The sequence below is a fragment of the Xiphophorus maculatus genome, chromosome 17 (genome assembly GCF_002775205.1).
Source record: "Xiphophorus maculatus strain JP 163 A chromosome 17, X_maculatus-5.0-male, whole genome shotgun sequence".
NCBI classification, from domain to species: Eukaryota; Metazoa; Chordata; class Actinopteri; order Cyprinodontiformes; family Poeciliidae; genus Xiphophorus; species Xiphophorus maculatus.
In genome coordinates this window covers 7,749,440-7,766,893 of record NC_036459.1, presented here as the reverse complement: position 1 = coordinate 7,766,893, position 17,454 = coordinate 7,749,440, and the positions used below count along the sequence as shown (strand labels likewise).

Below are 17,454 nucleotides of genomic sequence, written 5' to 3'. Positions count from 1 at the left end.
TGAATATGGTGTGTGTTCCAATTATCTTTAACACTGTTAAAGGGGAAAATTTGGTGCTTGTGTAACATAAATCTGGAACTGCTGGGATGATTTAATGTTTGCTGTCGTGTGTTGGACTTTCCCCGTATCAGAGAAAATATTTATCTTCTCCACCAGCACAGCTTAGGAAAAAAGAAAAACCCTGAAAAGCCAAGTCATAAACTCAAAATCAACCTCTCGGTCTGAAGTCTTTCAGTTAAGAACAATCCAGGGCACGAAAACAGGAAATAACATTGTTTCGAGAACGCGCACGGCGCCGCCGCCCTAACAAGGGGAGAAAAAAACCTGGACGCCATCTTGTTTTAGGTCGAGATCCATCTTCACCAAATAAAAAGAAGGCAACATATCATGATTTGACAGCTATCTCGTATATTTTGTGTAGACACAACACGTTACCGACATAGCTGTTTTAAAAGGTAATTCATATGAATGCTTTGTTCCTAAACGGACATTAATGTGACATTGTTACCTAATGGCGCCTGGCCGTTAGTGCTCTCCGGTTGCGCCCCTCTCCCCTCTCAGCTCAGAGCCCGCCCACAAATACTAACTGCATGATGTCATCATAAACCAACCATTTCTAAAAAAAAAAAAAAAGAAGAAGACCGTTTTCATCACTCGCTCTTTTCTTTCTTTCTTTTTTAAGGGACTACCACAATTCCCATATCCCACCATCAAGTCTTAACGTGAAGAAATCGAAATCATCTTCAAAAGAAGAAATAAGATGGCGATCGGGAAAAAAATGCGTTCTTCTTTCCATGTAATTCGACCTGTGATGTCTAGTGTCCTCAACGGCCGCACATTTCCGACTTTTAAACCAAAGCAGAACGGACCGAGCCTTTTATACTGCTGCCGTCGTCCTCAAAGTTTGCGCGAGCACCAGCAGTTGCTGCTGTCTCGCAAAAAGGCGCATGCGCCAGTGGGTGCAGTTCAGGGTGGGGGAGGGTCGACGAATGGAAAGGATGAGAACATCCTCCCTGCACATATGATGTCAAAGGGATTTCTACATACACACTTTAGAGAGGTGCCCTTTGATTTGATTTTATGAAACCTTACTTTAAGTAATACATTAGTAATAGGGACTGGTAATGCACATTTTACACTGATTTTAGCTGAACAAATGTATTTATTTTTAGATTTCTGATCATGCATTGGACTTCAGACTATACACCCATTTAAAAGGCCAAATTTTGTGATGTAAAATGAGAATTTATATTTTTCCCCCCCCCACACAGTACAACTGAAAAAACAGATTAAGCTTTTAGTAGGATAAAAGTATCTAGTTACCTATCTATATTAACTTACTTCAAGCCTAGCATTCTCTTTTTAGCAACAACTCCATGTGGATTTGTTGAAAGGTTTCTTATGAAATTTTTCTTGTGGAGTCTATCTATTTGTTCACAATTTAATTTTATCCCATAAAACACTGCTCTTGTGTAAGGAGGTTACATAACAGCTTAGCCTTCTGCTAAGTTGTTATGGATTTGGGTGATCCTTTACAAGCCTGCTACTACTAGTATTGTTTAATAAAAATCTACCACAATAAAAACTGTAAACATACATTATTACGTATAATATAGAACAGGTAGAATGTGTGAAAAGAGCAATAGTAGGAATGGATCTTAAATTTAAAAGAATTAATACCTTATTTTGTCTTTTTATTTATTTATGCAGTGGGGAGACAATCTTACATTCACATGTGTATCACATTTTTATGTATAAACTTGTAAGGTGAAAATCCTCACTAAAACCAAGCTCTCAAGAAGAGTGCAGGATTTTGTTTGATTATTCTGTTCTTTCCGTCTTTGGAGGGGAAAATAGGAAGCAGGAGAGGAAGCAGTTAATTGGTTTAAACAAAACCTCCTGATAAAAACATTCCGACAGCTGACTTCACTTTCAAAAGATTATCACTTAGATAATGACAGTTTAAAAACAGCACAAAGTACTTGAAGTCTGATTTAAGCCATAAAAACCATACATTTAAATTGAAAAATGCTAACTATTTTTACATTTAGAGTTTTTTATTACATCATACTCTATTTTGTTGTTATATAAATCATATTTTAATGATGGAATAAATGCATAATACATGGACCACAATTCAACAGCTATGCTAAAATGGAAATTATTCTAAAATGTAAACCATGGTTAAGCTAAAAGAGAAATTATGCTGATGTTGTACTAAAATGAAAGTTATGCTAAAACTGAAGTCATGCTAGAAGGGAAGTTATGTTGTAATGCAAGTCATATTAAAGGTGCTAGCATGACATGCATTGTGGCTTTTGGTGTTGTGTTGTGGCTTTTTGTTATTGTGTTATGGTTTTTGCATTTTGTTGACCCTTCTAAGTCACCATATTATTCCACTTTAATCTCGGAAAAAAAGTTTATTCTCGTCATTAGTTTTTCAAACATTTTGACATAATTAACAGTTTATGCTGAACAGAAAGGCATCCTGGAGATTTTTTTGAAGAAGCGTTCTCGTGAACGCGCAAGGAGACCGATCACGGCGCCCCTGTCAAACGGAGAGTGTAGCCCCGCAGAATGTGGAGGCGGAGCCCATTCGTGACGGAGGCGGAGTCTCGGGAGTCCTGGCAGGGCCGCCATTTTTTGCACAGGGAAAAGAGACTGGTTTTGAAGGGATCTAATTTCTAAAAGTCGCCGTTGACTGGGGCTCTAAGGCTTTTTCTAACGGTTTCGAGTCCATTTTTCGCTACATTTGAGGAGCCCCAACGTAAAACAACTGGCGCGCATTTTCTTCAGAAACAGGAAAAGGAACCTTGAGAGAACACGTCTGAATACAAACATTTTAAACCTAGGCTAGGAATCCGCAGTGTGTGTACTGAAGTATTGTTTTGGTTGTGGAAGCTGCGACTGGGGTCTCACCCAGGTCCCCATATTCGCTATTCAAAGCCTCCAGAGTGGACTTAAAAAGGTAAGTTAACTGTATTATGTGGCGATTATAGATTAAGGTTAAATGAAGCCTGAACGTGTATTGTTGTCTATAGTTAGCTAGCATGGTGTTACCTGCTAACATATCAGCTGAGAGTAGCCTGCTAACTTGCTCTTGAACCTTAGTAAATCAGAGTATCTGAGCGGTAAGTTTATTTCGCTTGTTTTATGGTGAGCAAACCTTTAAAAGTCTTACAAAAGACCATAAATTTCTACTAAAATCATGAAGTTGTCAAGCCAACTGACCACTTGCTAACTAGCGCATGCTACTATCTCAAATTAGCTCGACACAAACCGAATAAGGCTTTGACTTCTCATTTATAAGGTAGTAATGCACTACACCACCCGTAAAAAGAGTAAATATTATGTAGAAGTCATAAACAGTGTACAATGACAAGCGTTTGCAAAGTTAGAGCATGGTTAATAATACTAATTTGGAGTAACGTAACATGAAAACGCTACATTACATTGATCTGTCCACAATCAAAACTCTCCATTGAGAACATTAACACTTTCAGAATGTCTGTTGGAAAACCCATCGTATGCTTTCTGGTCAGCGGCCACACATGAACAGATGTGAAGTGGGAGTCACTCGGGTGTTTTAGTTTGACATGCTGACACTGCGGGCCATATTGCGCACAGTTTTATTCGCTTTTGTGTTCATACATTAAATATGGGCAATGCGAGAGTCTATAACCCCATTGACCGACCGCGTTTTAGTGGACATCTCCACCTCACTTGCATACTAAATTAACTAGCTGGATTTTCGTCTGTCATATTTGCAAATAACCCAATCTCATTACATCTAACCGATCTTAACCTTCATTTGTTTTTAATTGCACAGAATTAGATTACCTCAATGCAGATTATTTATTTTATATATAGAGCAATCTTGCAGCCATATTGTGATCCCTTACACTACAGAGTGCAACACCCTTTATCACCATGCCGTTATATTGCTCTACATTTGATAAAAACCTGTCAACAAACGCGCCTGCTCGTTTTATTATGTTACAAATCTAGTATTAGTATTTAAAGAACTAACTAAGCGCTGCTTTTTGGAGTTGCCTCGCCTTACAGTATCATTTCCGTTCAGAAAAAACTATAGAAAACCACCGCTCAAATCCGGAGAACAATGAGCCTTTAGATAAACCGATATGTTTAGTTAATGTCCCAGGCAACTTAGAGCAAAGCCAGTTGTTGAAATACCTTAAATGCTCGGGGTTGCATTACAGTCCCTCCTTAGTTTTGGATTCATAGTCGAAGCAGGATAAATAACACCTCAAGCAAACGCATTACAGAAAACGGATATTTTGCTACTTTAGACCTCAGATTGAGGTTTTAGTGACTTATTTTAGAGTTGGTGCGCGTTGGGATCAAACGCTGCAGCCATGGGGGAGGGGATATTCCATTTAGGTTCTCAATAAGCATCTCTCTTAGTCATCCTGTGCCCTGCCGCTTCTTTTCTGAACGCCCTGGCACTGATTACCGCATATAATGTTCAGTCGGCTTTGGTAGCCTGCTTGCTGATGTCGTCGGTCTTTCCTGTCTCTGACGACCCAAGCATTAATCCACTTCTGTCTACGCATTATGCTGTTAGCTTCCGTTAGCTCGGTTGTTGCGTTATGGCCGTAACGACCAAATATTTCCGTTTTTACCTCGACATTCTTTTCGTTTAATCGACTAGAAAAATACCTTTTTGTTGCTTTGGTCGCCGTTGTACCGACAGAAAAACTGTTAAAACATCAAATTTCAAGAGGCTAATAATATAGTACTGATGATAATGCTGGGCCTTGCGTTAACTGGCCGTGCGTTTCGACGGATTCACAACAGCTCTAGGCGGTTAACAACACAGAAACTGTACCGAGAGAGTGACACTTGGAGCAGAGTGTGTGAGAGTTGATTGAACGCATTCTTGGGGGCATTTTTCTTCCCACGGCGAGGCTCCCCTGGCTACACGCCGTCCTGAGAAAAGCGCTCTGAAAATGGCGACATGCACCAGGGTGTTGTGGTAACATAATAGCAACGTTGTACCCTCTCCACACCCCTATCGGCAGGACTGACTGCAGCGCCGACACACTCGTAGAAAGGCAACTGCACAACACATGATTATTTATTTCGGTTTAGGATAAAATAACGTGGAAAAGAGACTAAATCCATGTCAAACCAAATTACTAAACATGTTGCGTCCTTTTTGTGTTCTTCCTGGCATTAAATCATATAATGTGATGTTTTTAGTTGGATGATATTGTAGGGAAAAACATCTGTCAGGAATAATCCATAATAATTACTTCTAAGCAATCAGTTGCGGTTTGTTTTCTTCATTAAGCTGCTTGTCATTTTCTGTAGTGCAAGATGACTTCACCTGATATCTTACTTAAGCCCTTGTTTGAATAAATATCTCCTGTAATCAGTAATCTGATATGTTTAATATTCAGCGTCCTATCTGCTAAATTTTGTGTGTGCATTTGCAAATAAATTAAGAACTGTACATATTTCCTGTAGTAATGTTTCATTTCATCTGCTGCTGTCAGTCACAACCATGTATAGTCATGAACTGGAGAGCTTTATTATAGTTTATAAAGTCTGCTTATCGAATTAAATATATGAATCGCTACAAGCTATAGGTTACAACTGAGAATATATATTTTATTTAGGATAATATGTACTTTATTGATCCCAGAATTGAGAAATTATTAGGTGGCAGCAGCATGACAAATGTCTTTGCATAATGAAGATCACGAGCATAAATAAGTAGATATTCTGTTCAAAATGAAAGCAATTATATCATGTTTATATATCTTTTACATGTTTTATTTTTGCGAAAAGCCATATTTTGTCTCACAATGGCCAATGCCTGCATGTGATGATTAGAAATCAAGTTGGAGTTTGTGTACATACATTTATACGTCTCCATTCATAAAATGTAACATAGCCGCTCTGTGAAATCTCATGTACACACCGTAATAAAAAGCTCAGTGGAGTTTCAGGCTGCCTGTTTACCTGTTCGACTCCTGCAACTTCAGCTATATGCTACCAGCGATTATGTAAATAATAATTTGCCACATTCTGCAGATTTTTAATTTCACCAGATTTAGACTATTATATACAATATTAGAAATGCATAAAAATACAAATAAACATAATTCTGTTCCTTTTTAAATAAGAATATAAATATTTTATTGCCCAAAATGCAATAATGGATCACTCCTTTAGTGAACACTTCATTATTTGTAGATTAAGTGACTAATTTTTGCATTAACCGATTAATAATTAGATAAGCAAAAGATGCTTAATAAGAGATTTTAGTTTTTAGATAATTTGAACCAGGTAAAGTTAAAGCTGTGCCACTCTAGGAGTCCAGGGTAGAACATATTTACCTGGAGCAGGTTCCTTTTATCTTAAATGCAATTTTTTAAATATTTGTACAGTTTTTGCTTAATTACTGCTCTTTCTTTCACCAAATTGTCATTTTTTTTATCTGTAAAAGGCAGTTAATGATTAATTGATTGCTAAATTAGCTGACCATTATTTCAATAACTGATTAATTGTTTCAGTACCTGGATATTGTGGCGTCAGCATTAAACACAATCAGGTTTTCAGATGTAATCAACCTGCTTATGCTTTTCAACATAAGTTCTCAACAGCATGTCTGAAACAGAAGCAGGAACAACTAAAAGCATAATAAGGAGCGAAGCCAGAGTCAGTTTCAAGTCATTTAATAAAGTTAAGTGATTACTGCTTAGTGTCTGATGATACTCTGCCCTTTAACACACAACATCCCAAAACATTTCTCTCTCTCTTTGAACTCTCGTTGCTCCTTTTGGTTTGTGGCAGCACAGGTAGTGATGAGTACCTGGATGGATTAAAGCGAGCCTGATGGCCATGTGCATGATGCCGTGTGTGTGTTTTGTTTGTTGTGTTAACAAAGATGGAGAGCGGAGGCGTGGTGCCTCTCTTGTCATAGCGACAGAGCGAGTGGTGTGGATTCATGGCAGTCTCAGATGACACAGCCTCCTTTAAGCTTAGCTGCACTCTAAGAAGCTCATGGTATCAAAAAGCCGGCCTGTAAGCAGGAAGCTGCTCCTCTTCCTCTTCTTCTTTTTCCTTTTCTTTACCTATAGTTGATTGGAGAAAAAGATGGAGAAGAAATGAGATGAAGATTATATCTGGTTCTTTATTGACTTATTGATAAAACTGATAAATGCAATCCAAAAGCTTTTATGCTTCATCTTAACACAGACAATAAACCAGGGGTGTCCAAAGTGTGGCTCGGGGGCCATTCTCAGGGGCCCTCTAGAGGATTTTTGGCGGCCCCCTGACCTCAGTTCTATTGGTATATGCCAGGGGTGCCCAAAGTCGGTCCTCGAGGGCCGGCATCCTACATTTTTTAGTTCTCTCCCTGGTGGTACCAACAACCTTTTCAGCATGTCAATGTTCTTCTTAGGCCTCTAATGAGCCATCGTTGGATCCAGGTGCGTTAAACCAGGGAGAGAACTAAAACATGCAGGATGCCGGCCCTCGAGGACCGACTTTGGGCACCCCTGGTTTATGCAGATGTACACTTTATGAATGTACACTTTTAAGGCTTTTTTTTTTTTTACAGATAACGTCTTAAGACAAAAAGTAAGGGGAAAAAAAATGCAATAAAATGGCATTAACTGTTTTATTGCTGTGTTTTTATTGCTTTTTTAAAATTTACTTAGCCCTAATACTCTCTTTTTTTTTTTGCATTCACCTTAATTTTGGAGTAACCACAATTATTGACCTGCTTTTACTCAAAAGCAAATCTTGCTGCCCAAATAAAAACAAAAAAAACCATCAACCCCCCAAAAATATATATACTACTAATGCAGTCTTGCAAGAGCTTTATGTTTTGTATCTGCTGTTTTCCACGAAAATCTATTCAAACATTTTGTAAATTTCAATGACATTTCAATGTTTTAGTTTATTTCTGCAAACATAAATTACAAAAAGGCATAAAAGTTTGTTTTCAGTTCAACCATTTCGGCCCACCACTGCAGTAAATACTTCTCTCTGAAACAGTAACGCCTTTCTGTGTGTGTAGACTCCCCTCACCATGTGGGACTAACCCGGGTTGCCGTTTCCCCGGTCTCTGGTGGTCTCATGTGTGGTGCCCAGGCCCCAGAGACCCACAGAGTCACATGGCCTCCCAGCTGGGAAGAGGAGCCGGGGCTCAGGTGACCTGTTGTTGTGCTGCTAGCTGGGCTGTAACAGATCCCTCCTTTTTAAACTAGCTAGCAGGTGGCTTTTCTTAACCTTCCTGTTGCTGCAGTGACGTTTCACTGGCATTGAGAAAAGAAAAGAAAGAAAGTATCAGTGTTGGTGATGTAATGCTGCAGTTCAGGCGTAATAATTGATCAGGAAACACTGCGTAATGTATCCTGAGTGGCGGTTACTATTGTCTTTCCCCTCCCCTCTTCTGTGCACACATAGCTCAGATTTTAGCTAGCGGTGCTGTGCATTTTCCAAATCCTGGAGCCCGGCACTGGCTCCATGTTGTCCTCTAATGACAACAGCGCTCTAAGTCGAGTCAACAAAGACTTATGACACAGCCATAAGGTGCATTGACTACGATATATTTGATGTAATGCACATTATTCAGTTTTAAACAGTTCAGAGATGGATAGAGTAGCCAGAAATTGTACTGAAGTAAGAGTAGAGATACTTAAGCATATTTTTACTCAAGCGGAAATAAAAGTAGCTATCCAAACTCAAGTAAGAGTAAAAATGTATTTGGTAAAATGTCTACTCAAGTACTGAGTAACTGATCGAATGATCACTTATTTAATATTTTAAAATTACATAATCAGACGGACCAAAATATTAAGTTAAGTAGAAACTTTTAGGGGTGCACAGATGCAAAATACAGATTTTGTGCCAATGTTAATATAGCTGTTATGGCCAATAACCAATATTTGCCAATATTGTATGTATCTTACTGCCATTTCGACAACTTTGAGGAAAAAAATACCAGAAACAGATTAAAATAAATATCAGTTGTTCATATCGGCCCAGTTTTAATTAGCTGGCTGATATTGACATATTAAAAAAATTACTAATATGATTTGATACCGATGTTGGTTCCGATATATCGTACATCTCTAGAAATTTTGGTATTTTAAGGATCAAAATTACAATAGTTCATATAAGTAATAAAATCAGACAAAATAAATTTTTTCCAAATCAGTTTCTTTCAATAAGAAACTTATGAAACTTTAACAGAAACTGCAGGTGTGTGTCTGTGTCGGTGAATTTTTGGTTAAAACATGTTTGTTTTTCATTCAGTGGATGGAGAATCCAGAAAGTTTACTCAAGTAAGAGTAGAAATGCTTCATAATAAAATTACTCAAATAGAATTAAAATATTCCTAGGCTTAATTTTTTCCCTCAAAAAAAGTTATTCAAGTAAATGTGATTAAGTGAATGTAACTAGTTACTGATAAACTCTGAATAGGTTTAAAGGAAATCTTTGTTCAGATTATCTTTGTCACTCAGAAACTGACCCGACGAGAAGTATACTATTTTAAATAACTATTTTAGGGTTCAAAATTACAAAATATTTTGTCATAGTATTAGGGCCATGTTCTCAAAATTAAAAAATTAAATAAAACGGAGAATAAAATCAAAATAATACAAAAAGAAAGTCACAATATTGTGATTTTGATACTGGTAATATGACATTATTCTGCTAATATTGACATTATTCCCAAAATATTTTGATTTTATTTTCATTATTTGCACTCTATTCTCATACAATTTTATTCTCGTAATTTTATTTATTACTATGTTAACATGTACCCGATACTCCGTTGTGTCTTACAGCCACAACTTAAATGTATTTTGAAGAGAATTTTATAACGTATAACACAAAGTAATGCATCATAAACATAATACAGAGTTCAGTGTAACAAAGTGGAAGACAGAGTTAATTACTAAAGTAAAATAATAAACTGCTAAATATCTGTTTGTTTTTTTTTAACTTGTTTCTGCTCCAGTAGCTTGCTACCATCAGCGGATGAATGTGTGCATGAATGACTGTGGTTTAAAAAGCTTTTGGATCCTCTGGACTTGTTAAAACGCTATACAAGTATAAGCTATTTACCATCAATAAAATGATAGAAGACATGTTTTAGCTCCCGCCGTTAGCTTAGCGGCAATAATCTAGTACGTAACTGATAAACAGAAACTAAAAAACACTTCTAAAGTTCACAGAAATAACTTTATACAAGGTATTTAATAAACTAAATTATTAAGATATGGTTAAAAATGTGAATTTTTGCATGTTTTCTCAACATGATTTAGATGATAAACATAAAAACTTCTTTACAGAGCAGAGCTGTAATAAACACCCGCCTCTTGTAAAAACATTTAAACTCCTTCTGCTTCACTATTTGTTTAATTTGTAGTGGCTTAATAAGAAGCCTCTTATTTCGAACTCCTGCTTTAAACGTGCAGCAACACATTTATCGTTCTCATAAAGCAGAGTTGGAGTGCTGATGGAAACCCCGGTCGCCGTGGGCAACCCTGTTGATGAAGAGGCGAGGCAGATGTAACGTAACTGAAAAAGTCAGTTTCACTCGACTTAACAAATTTAATCATTAATTCACACACAGAGAAGAAGAAAAAAATCTGGCACAAAACTGTCACTTTTATCTCAGAATTACAATTATTTTCTGTGAATTCTGACTTTTTTAATATTCTAAAATCAAAAGTCAGAATTCTGAGAAAAATATCCACTATTTTTCTTAATGCCCCTAATCTTCTTCCATACTTTCAGTATGGCAGTATATATTAAATTAACATACGTTGCAAACAGTATAATTTCCCTCATTATTAACTCTAAGTGTGACAATTCTTATAAAGTGTTTTGAATTGATTTATAGTAGAGCAATTTTTCAACTCCTCCAAATTTTTTATCCGATTAATCATCAGAATATTCGATTATTAAAATAATCTTTAGTTGCGTCCCTAATTTAAAGTTTAAAGAAAATATGTATTTTGACAATAGAAAAGGAATTGAATTACTTACTAGCATCTTTTTAATGTGTATCTAATATATGAAATAAGCTTAAGTGGTTAAATAAAAAATATATGCCATTTTCTTATTAGATTAATCGTCAGAATAATCAATTACTAAAATAATCGTTAATTGCAGCCCTAATTTGAAAGTTTAAATAAAATATTTGTTCTTAATTAAGAAGGAATTTAATTAGTTATTTGCATATTTTAATGTATTTCTAATATTTTCTGAAATTAGCTAAAGTGGCCATTTTGTTTTATCCAATTAATCGTTGAAATAATCAATTATCAGTTACTAAAAATAATCGTTATTTGCAGCCCTAATTTGAAGTCTATATTTAGATTTTTTAAAATGTAATTTTAATCTGATTTTGGTCCAGATTTGTCCTAAATGGAAAGGTTGATGTGCCTGTACGGGGGGGAGTGGCGGTCCAGTCCGCCACCCAGAGTCGTCCCCGGTTTCGCCTGCGTTGCATCACCTCCCCCTCTGCCTAATCGACGAGCTCTGGTGATTTCTAAAGCTCCCCAATTCATATAGCGAGCAAATGAAAACAGAAAGATGGATGAACGTGTAAACCACTTCCATCTTGTTTCTTTTACAAATGGTTTGTTTCTTTGTTTTCTAGTTTTAGCCGCCCTCTTACGCCTGTTCGCTCCCCTCCGCACCCCGCCTCCCCGTAACAGAGGCGGATTTATCCGAAGGTGGCTTTAAAAGGTCCCTGTTGCAACTGTCTGCGACACTCCCCTTCCCCTCTGCTCTGCATTACTGTTTCAGGTTTATTTAGGAAGTGCACAGAGGAGGGAGAGGAATCCGTCTGGGCGGGGTGACCAGGCGGAGGAGGGGGCTCTTTGCGTTTTTTCCCCCATTCTGGCTGCATTTCTCTGAGGTGATGGGCAGTTCTCCTAGAGGAAGTAGGAGGAGCAGACGCAGTCCGGCTCAGATTTACTCAGGAATGTGGCTGCTCTGTACTTTGTTTTTCTTTTTTTTCTTGTCAGTCAGGCTCTGTTTGTGCTTTGCTTTAAAAGCCTCGCGCATGGAAGAATGTTCCAGGCTCAACTTTCTATGCAGATTTTTGCAGTAAAGAAACACAAACAAGCCGACTCGAGGCAAATAAACATCATCAACAATGTGATAATTGTATCTGTTATTTTGCTTCATGTAAACGTCTGAGTCCAAATAAAAACACAGGAATGGTAATACAATGACGCTCTGGGAAAGTGGGTGATTTCATTTAGTGGTGTGGAAAAAGAGAACAGACTGGATAATATTAATATTTCCAGAGATGGAAATGCGTTGCAGTGGAAGTACATTTTTGGAAAAGTGATCCGACTCAGTTGGATTGTGAGTCTGACATTTTTATTTCTAATAACTGCACAGTATCTTCTGCTGTAGGCTTTTTATCACTTTAATAACTTTTTTATGTGAACCTTTACGCCTGATGCAGTCTTTGTCTTTGCGAGACTATAAAGGCTGTTTCCATTTGATTTTATTCTTCTGTGTTTTAAATTCTCCACCATTTAAACTATCCGGATATCTATCTGTCTATCAGTACATCCATTTACTTAACTTTCTGTCCATTTTTCCATCCATCCAACTCTAGTTGCTGGTTCTGTTTTTAAGGCCCAGATAATAATAAATAAACTCAAACACTGGAGATGTATCTCTAGGAAAGTAATAATGTGACATTTTAACCTAGAAACGATAGTGGAGAAAGTTTCCGATTATTGTATATTTCTGTCTGTACTTACATAAATAGTTTTTTCTGAGTTTGTGTTATTTATACAGAAATACCCCACATAGCCACGTTATTGGTCGCTGCAGCGCAAGGCTGCAGCTAATGATTAATCAAATCATTGATTCTTCTCACGATTAATTGATTAATTGTACAAAACATTGGCATATTCTGCAGATTTTTCATTTAACCACGCCGCCCTTTAACAGTATTAGTATTGCATAAAAATACAAATGAGTAAGTAATTCAATTCCTGTTTTAAATAAGAAAATAAACATGTTGCTGTCTAAAATGTAATTACAGCATTCCTTTAGTAATCGCTTGATCAGTTGCAGTGAAGGATGCATCTGCAGATAAAAAAGTACTTCTAACACCAACATGTGGAAAGTTAAGCCCTTTCTTCGTAACTTAGTATCTGTACAGTGCAGGAATAATCTGATTGATATCTTCTGGATTAACTGATTAATAATTAATTTGCAAAATTTTACTGAATTTGAACTGGATGAAGCTAAAATGCCTCTTTAGGTTATAGTGGTTATTTCAGAAAATTAGCTTTTTTCAGTCTGAATACTTCAGTTAACGATTAATCGATTACTGAATTAATTGACAATTATTCTAGCTGGCGATTAATCAAGATCAATTGTTTTAACCCTGGTTTGGAGTTGACAGCTGTCATATCTGAAACATTTCTGATTTCGAATCGTGCTGTTCTGTTTACTCCCACCTGAATTTTGCGATGATTTTTGCAAAAAAGTTTTTGATTCTTATGTTTTTGCTTCCTCGAAAGTCACACTGTGGATACACTCTTCTTGACATGCTTTTGTGGCATTTTTCCCCTTACAGTGAGCAATTAGCTGCATTCCTCTCTCTCATTACCCAATAGGCATGCAGGGGCAAGCAGACGTTCCTGGTTTGTAACCCCTCTCACCCCGTGTACTTGCTCCCTGAGACGTGGTCTGAGCCTTTGTTTGGTCACAGTTTGCCTGGGCAGGCGGAGGTGTGACCTCCAGCCTATTTTGTCTCAGCATCTGTCCCTCCCTCTAATCCTGCTTATCAACAGAGCTATGTGCATCAGGGGCAGCCACACTGACACACATGGTGCTGTCTGGGTTCACATCAAAGGCAAAAAACATGATTTAAATTATTTTACTAATCAATTATTCAAATAATTAATCAGAAAAAAGTGCCACATTCTGCAAATTTTACATTTAATCACTTAAGCTTTTTTTGTACAGTATTAGAAATGCATAAAAACATACAAATTTCCTTTTCTAGATTAAAAAATGAACATCTTATTGCCTAAAATACAATAACATATCATTAATTTAGTGAACGCTTCATCATTTGTGGATTAATTGACAATATTTTTGCATTAGCCGATTAATAATTGATAGCAAAAGATGCTTAATAGGAGATTTTACAAAATTTGAACCAGGTGAAGCTTCAGGCAATTTTTAAAAATAAATATGTTCTGAGTAAATCAAATTTACCAAAATGTTTTCCGTCTAGTAGATAAATAGTATCTACTAAATATTTTGTTGATATTTTACTAAATATTTACCCAGATGTTGGTTCACTTTTATTTGTGAACAAAGTATGTTCTCAGTTGACCAGATTTGCTAAATAAATAAATAGTATATACACTAGATATTTAGTTGATATGTTACTAAGTATCTACCCAGATATTAGTAAAGCTTTACTATGTGAACAAACTAAAAATGTTACTACTCAGTGTTGATCTTATCAAACTGTCTTTTTTGTGTCTTAATACTCCAGTTAACAATTAACTGATTACTAAATTCATTATTTAAGTCGATTACTTAAATAATCGATTAATCCGATTAATCGTTTAAATGACTACCTTTATTGCTCTCCCAGGGGGGAAATTTAAACCCTTCATCCTTACTACTCTCCATCTCTCACACCTGATTTAGTAGTTTCCCAGTTTTAATGTTTGTGGTTACTGTGAATAAAACATGCCGGTCGCCGCCGTCTCAGATTAAATAAATTTGGTTGAGTTCTCAGAATAGATAAGCCCTCTTGAGTCAAACAGGGGGAAAAATGGCCTCTGTGTTGCATTTCCTCCTCGTCTTCGTGGAGCGGTGTGCTCTTGCTCCCCTTTGTGGAGTTTTCTTACAGTGCAGCCTCTTCTATCCCTGACAGTTCGGCTCTGCTGCTGCTTTTCACCCATCGGTAACCTCACCCGCGTAGCTTTGTCACAGGGGGAAATCCTGGCAAACTTTTCTCTGTAATAATGACTCAAGTCGTTGCGCATCATGGAAATACCCCATTTTCACTATGATTTGGAAGTTCGGGCTTAATCATCCTAGCAGCATCCTTTCAGCAATAAAAATTTTTTTTCTTGTGTTTTTCTGTGTTTTCAGGCCTTGTGGATGCACTTAGATGTCTGCAATGACTGCTGTGGCTGGCATGCCTCAGTGTTTCGGACTCCCTTTCTCTGGACTCAGTAGGACAAGAACTGATCAGCAGAGAACGTCATGAGCATAGTCATTCCAGTAGGGGTGGACACAGCAGACACCTCATACCTGGACATGGCTGCAGGCTCAGAGTGAGTAAACACAACAGAATCTACTCTGCGTTTGTGGAAACGGCACTAAACCTTCGTCTTCACTTAAGGCATAACGATCAATTCAAAGTCAGAAATACTTGATTTATCCCAAAGACAAACTTAACCTTATCATAAGGTTTAGTTTCACATCATTCAAGTATCTCAAGATAAGAAGAATCTCCAGTAGCAGTCAGTTTTGCAATGGCTCTGAAGAGGCCACTGACTGAAGTCTCATGCTGAGAAACTTTCAGTGCAGATTAATCAGATAAAAAACATTGTCTCATTCTGCAGATTTTCATTTAACCAATTTTCTATTACAATATCAGACAGAAATTCAAAGATGCAAATGATTCAGTTCCTTTTTTGTAAACAAGAAAATATTTATTGTATTTAATAAAATGCAAAAACATACTTTTAATATCAACATGTGGATAGCTCAGCCCTTTTTGCAATACTTAAAATCAAAACAGGCTGAACTGTTTATTCTTTTGGATTAACAAACAAATAATAGATTAATCACAATTAATCTGATTAATCGTTTCAGCACTAATTCAATTGTATTAAGAACTGACTTAATTACATATCTGAGTGATTTGTTCTTTCAGCAAATGGCCTTTTTTTGTCTGAATACTCCAATTAACAATTAATTGATTACTACATTAGTTGATGATTCTTTCAGTAATCGATTCATCTCGATTAATCATTTCGACTCTAGTTATTTTATCTCTTTTTTTACCTTCGTAGCCTCTCAGTCGCTGTATACTGAATAAAGCAGGACCTCTCTGCTGTTTGCTGAAACGATCAGGTCATTTTTGCCATTATTTGCTCGTTCCAGCTCCAATCGTGACCCGTCTGCTTCTCGTCCTCTGCTCTAACGTGACGTTTGCCCATGTGAGTGCTGTGAGCTCAAGTCAGTGAAGCAGAAATGCTGCATGGCGCCATGGCAACTTGCTGTTGCCCCCCTCCTCCCCTTCGTGTTTCCTTATAGTCTCGTCAAGGACATCGCCGTAGCCTTTTCTGGTTAAATAAATTAAGCAAGACGTTGGTGTGTGACTAAAGAATAACATGTCATCTGCTCACAGAGGGAGTCCTGTCTCTTTAAGGGATGGGAAGCCCTCCCCTTCACCTTCCTGGGTGCTGTTGCTGTGACAGCTTGAGTTGCCATGGTTTCTGCCCCCTCCCTCCCTTGTTGCACTGCGCAGGGCTTGTTGCCACAGTCATTGGCCTGAGTGACAGGTGGTCCTCACACAGATATGGCGTCTTACCCCCCCTCCCTCCTCATCTCTGCAGATCCCTGCTGTCACCAGGGGTTAGAGAAAGCCCCTTCGCTCACTTCTTTGTCTGGCCGCTTGCTGCAAATTCATTCAAAAGCAGATAACTGGCTTTAAATGGGGGGGTTCATACCGACCAGAGGGACGGGGCTAAGCTGGATATACATCGACTATTCAGAGCGAGCCAGCTGGGTCTGACTACTCACCGGAGAAACAGCATCACGTCCTTTAAACGTTCCCCCCCCGAAGGCTGCAGCAGCATGAGCAGCTGCGGGCTAATGCAGCCTGTGTGTCCAAAGCGACACGGAGCCCGGCGTGCGCGCACTCGCCGCCGGAGTACGTAATGTTGCCATAGCAGCAAGCGGTGTTTCTTCAGGAGTCTTTCTTCTGCTGCTGATTTCTGCATGTCTTCTTCTGCGTGTCCTTTCTGCCTCTTCTTTGCCCTCTCATAGGAAATGTTTGGAGATTATAGAAACCACAAGCCAGACCAAAGTCAAACTCACTTCAAAATAGAGCTGCAACTAACGTTTATTTTATTAAGGAAATCAACTATTCAGCTAATTAATGGATTAATCACATTTAAAAAATTTGTTTAACCACTGCATTATTAGAAATGCATTAAAACCAACATTAAAATTTTTAAATAAGAAAATAACCAGGCCAGTTAGCAATTAATTGATTACTTAATCAGTTGACAACTATTCCAGGATTTGATTAATCACAATTAGTCGTTTCAACCCTTTAAAATAACAATTTTCTATTCATTTTCTTATTTTGTTTCAAGCTCTGATGTAGCCTGGATAAAATAAACTTTCCCAAAAAACAAACTTCCACTTGCACATGATGGGAACGTC

General features: G+C 37.5%; 1 protein-coding gene and 1 long non-coding RNA gene across 8 annotated transcripts in view; one reads left to right on the top strand and one right to left on the bottom strand.

Moving 5' to 3' along the window:
- Nucleotides 1-2,595: 2,595 nt before the first annotated feature.
- The window catches only part of kmt2e (lysine methyltransferase 2E), a 39,842-nt gene continuing 24,983 nt past the window's right edge, over nt 2,596-17,454 (top strand). For 4 of the 6 annotated variants that reach the window (XM_023349778.1, XM_023349776.1, XM_023349780.1 and 1 more), the window contains exons 1-2: nt 2,597-2,968; nt 15,145-15,329. In XM_023349778.1, coding sequence (XP_023205546.1) covers nt 15,259-15,329 — 71 coding nt within the window. In that variant the 5' untranslated portion in view covers nt 2,597-2,968; nt 15,145-15,258. Of the gene's footprint in view, nt 2,969-15,144; nt 15,330-17,454 lie in introns of all 6 variants that reach the window. The other 2 variants (XM_023349775.1, XM_023349781.1) reach the window with 2 other exon arrangements.
- Nucleotides 6,699-16,888, bottom strand: LOC111611781. Of its 2 annotated transcripts, none has more exons than XR_002754219.1 (3): nt 16,807-16,888; nt 8,065-8,291; nt 6,699-7,103 (listed from the first exon to the last, which is right to left on the bottom strand). It is a non-coding gene; the product is annotated as an uncharacterized LOC111611781 (long non-coding RNA). The 2 variants fall into 2 exon arrangements; XR_002754218.1 differs by lacking the exon at nt 16,807-16,888 and adding an exon at nt 16,066-16,553.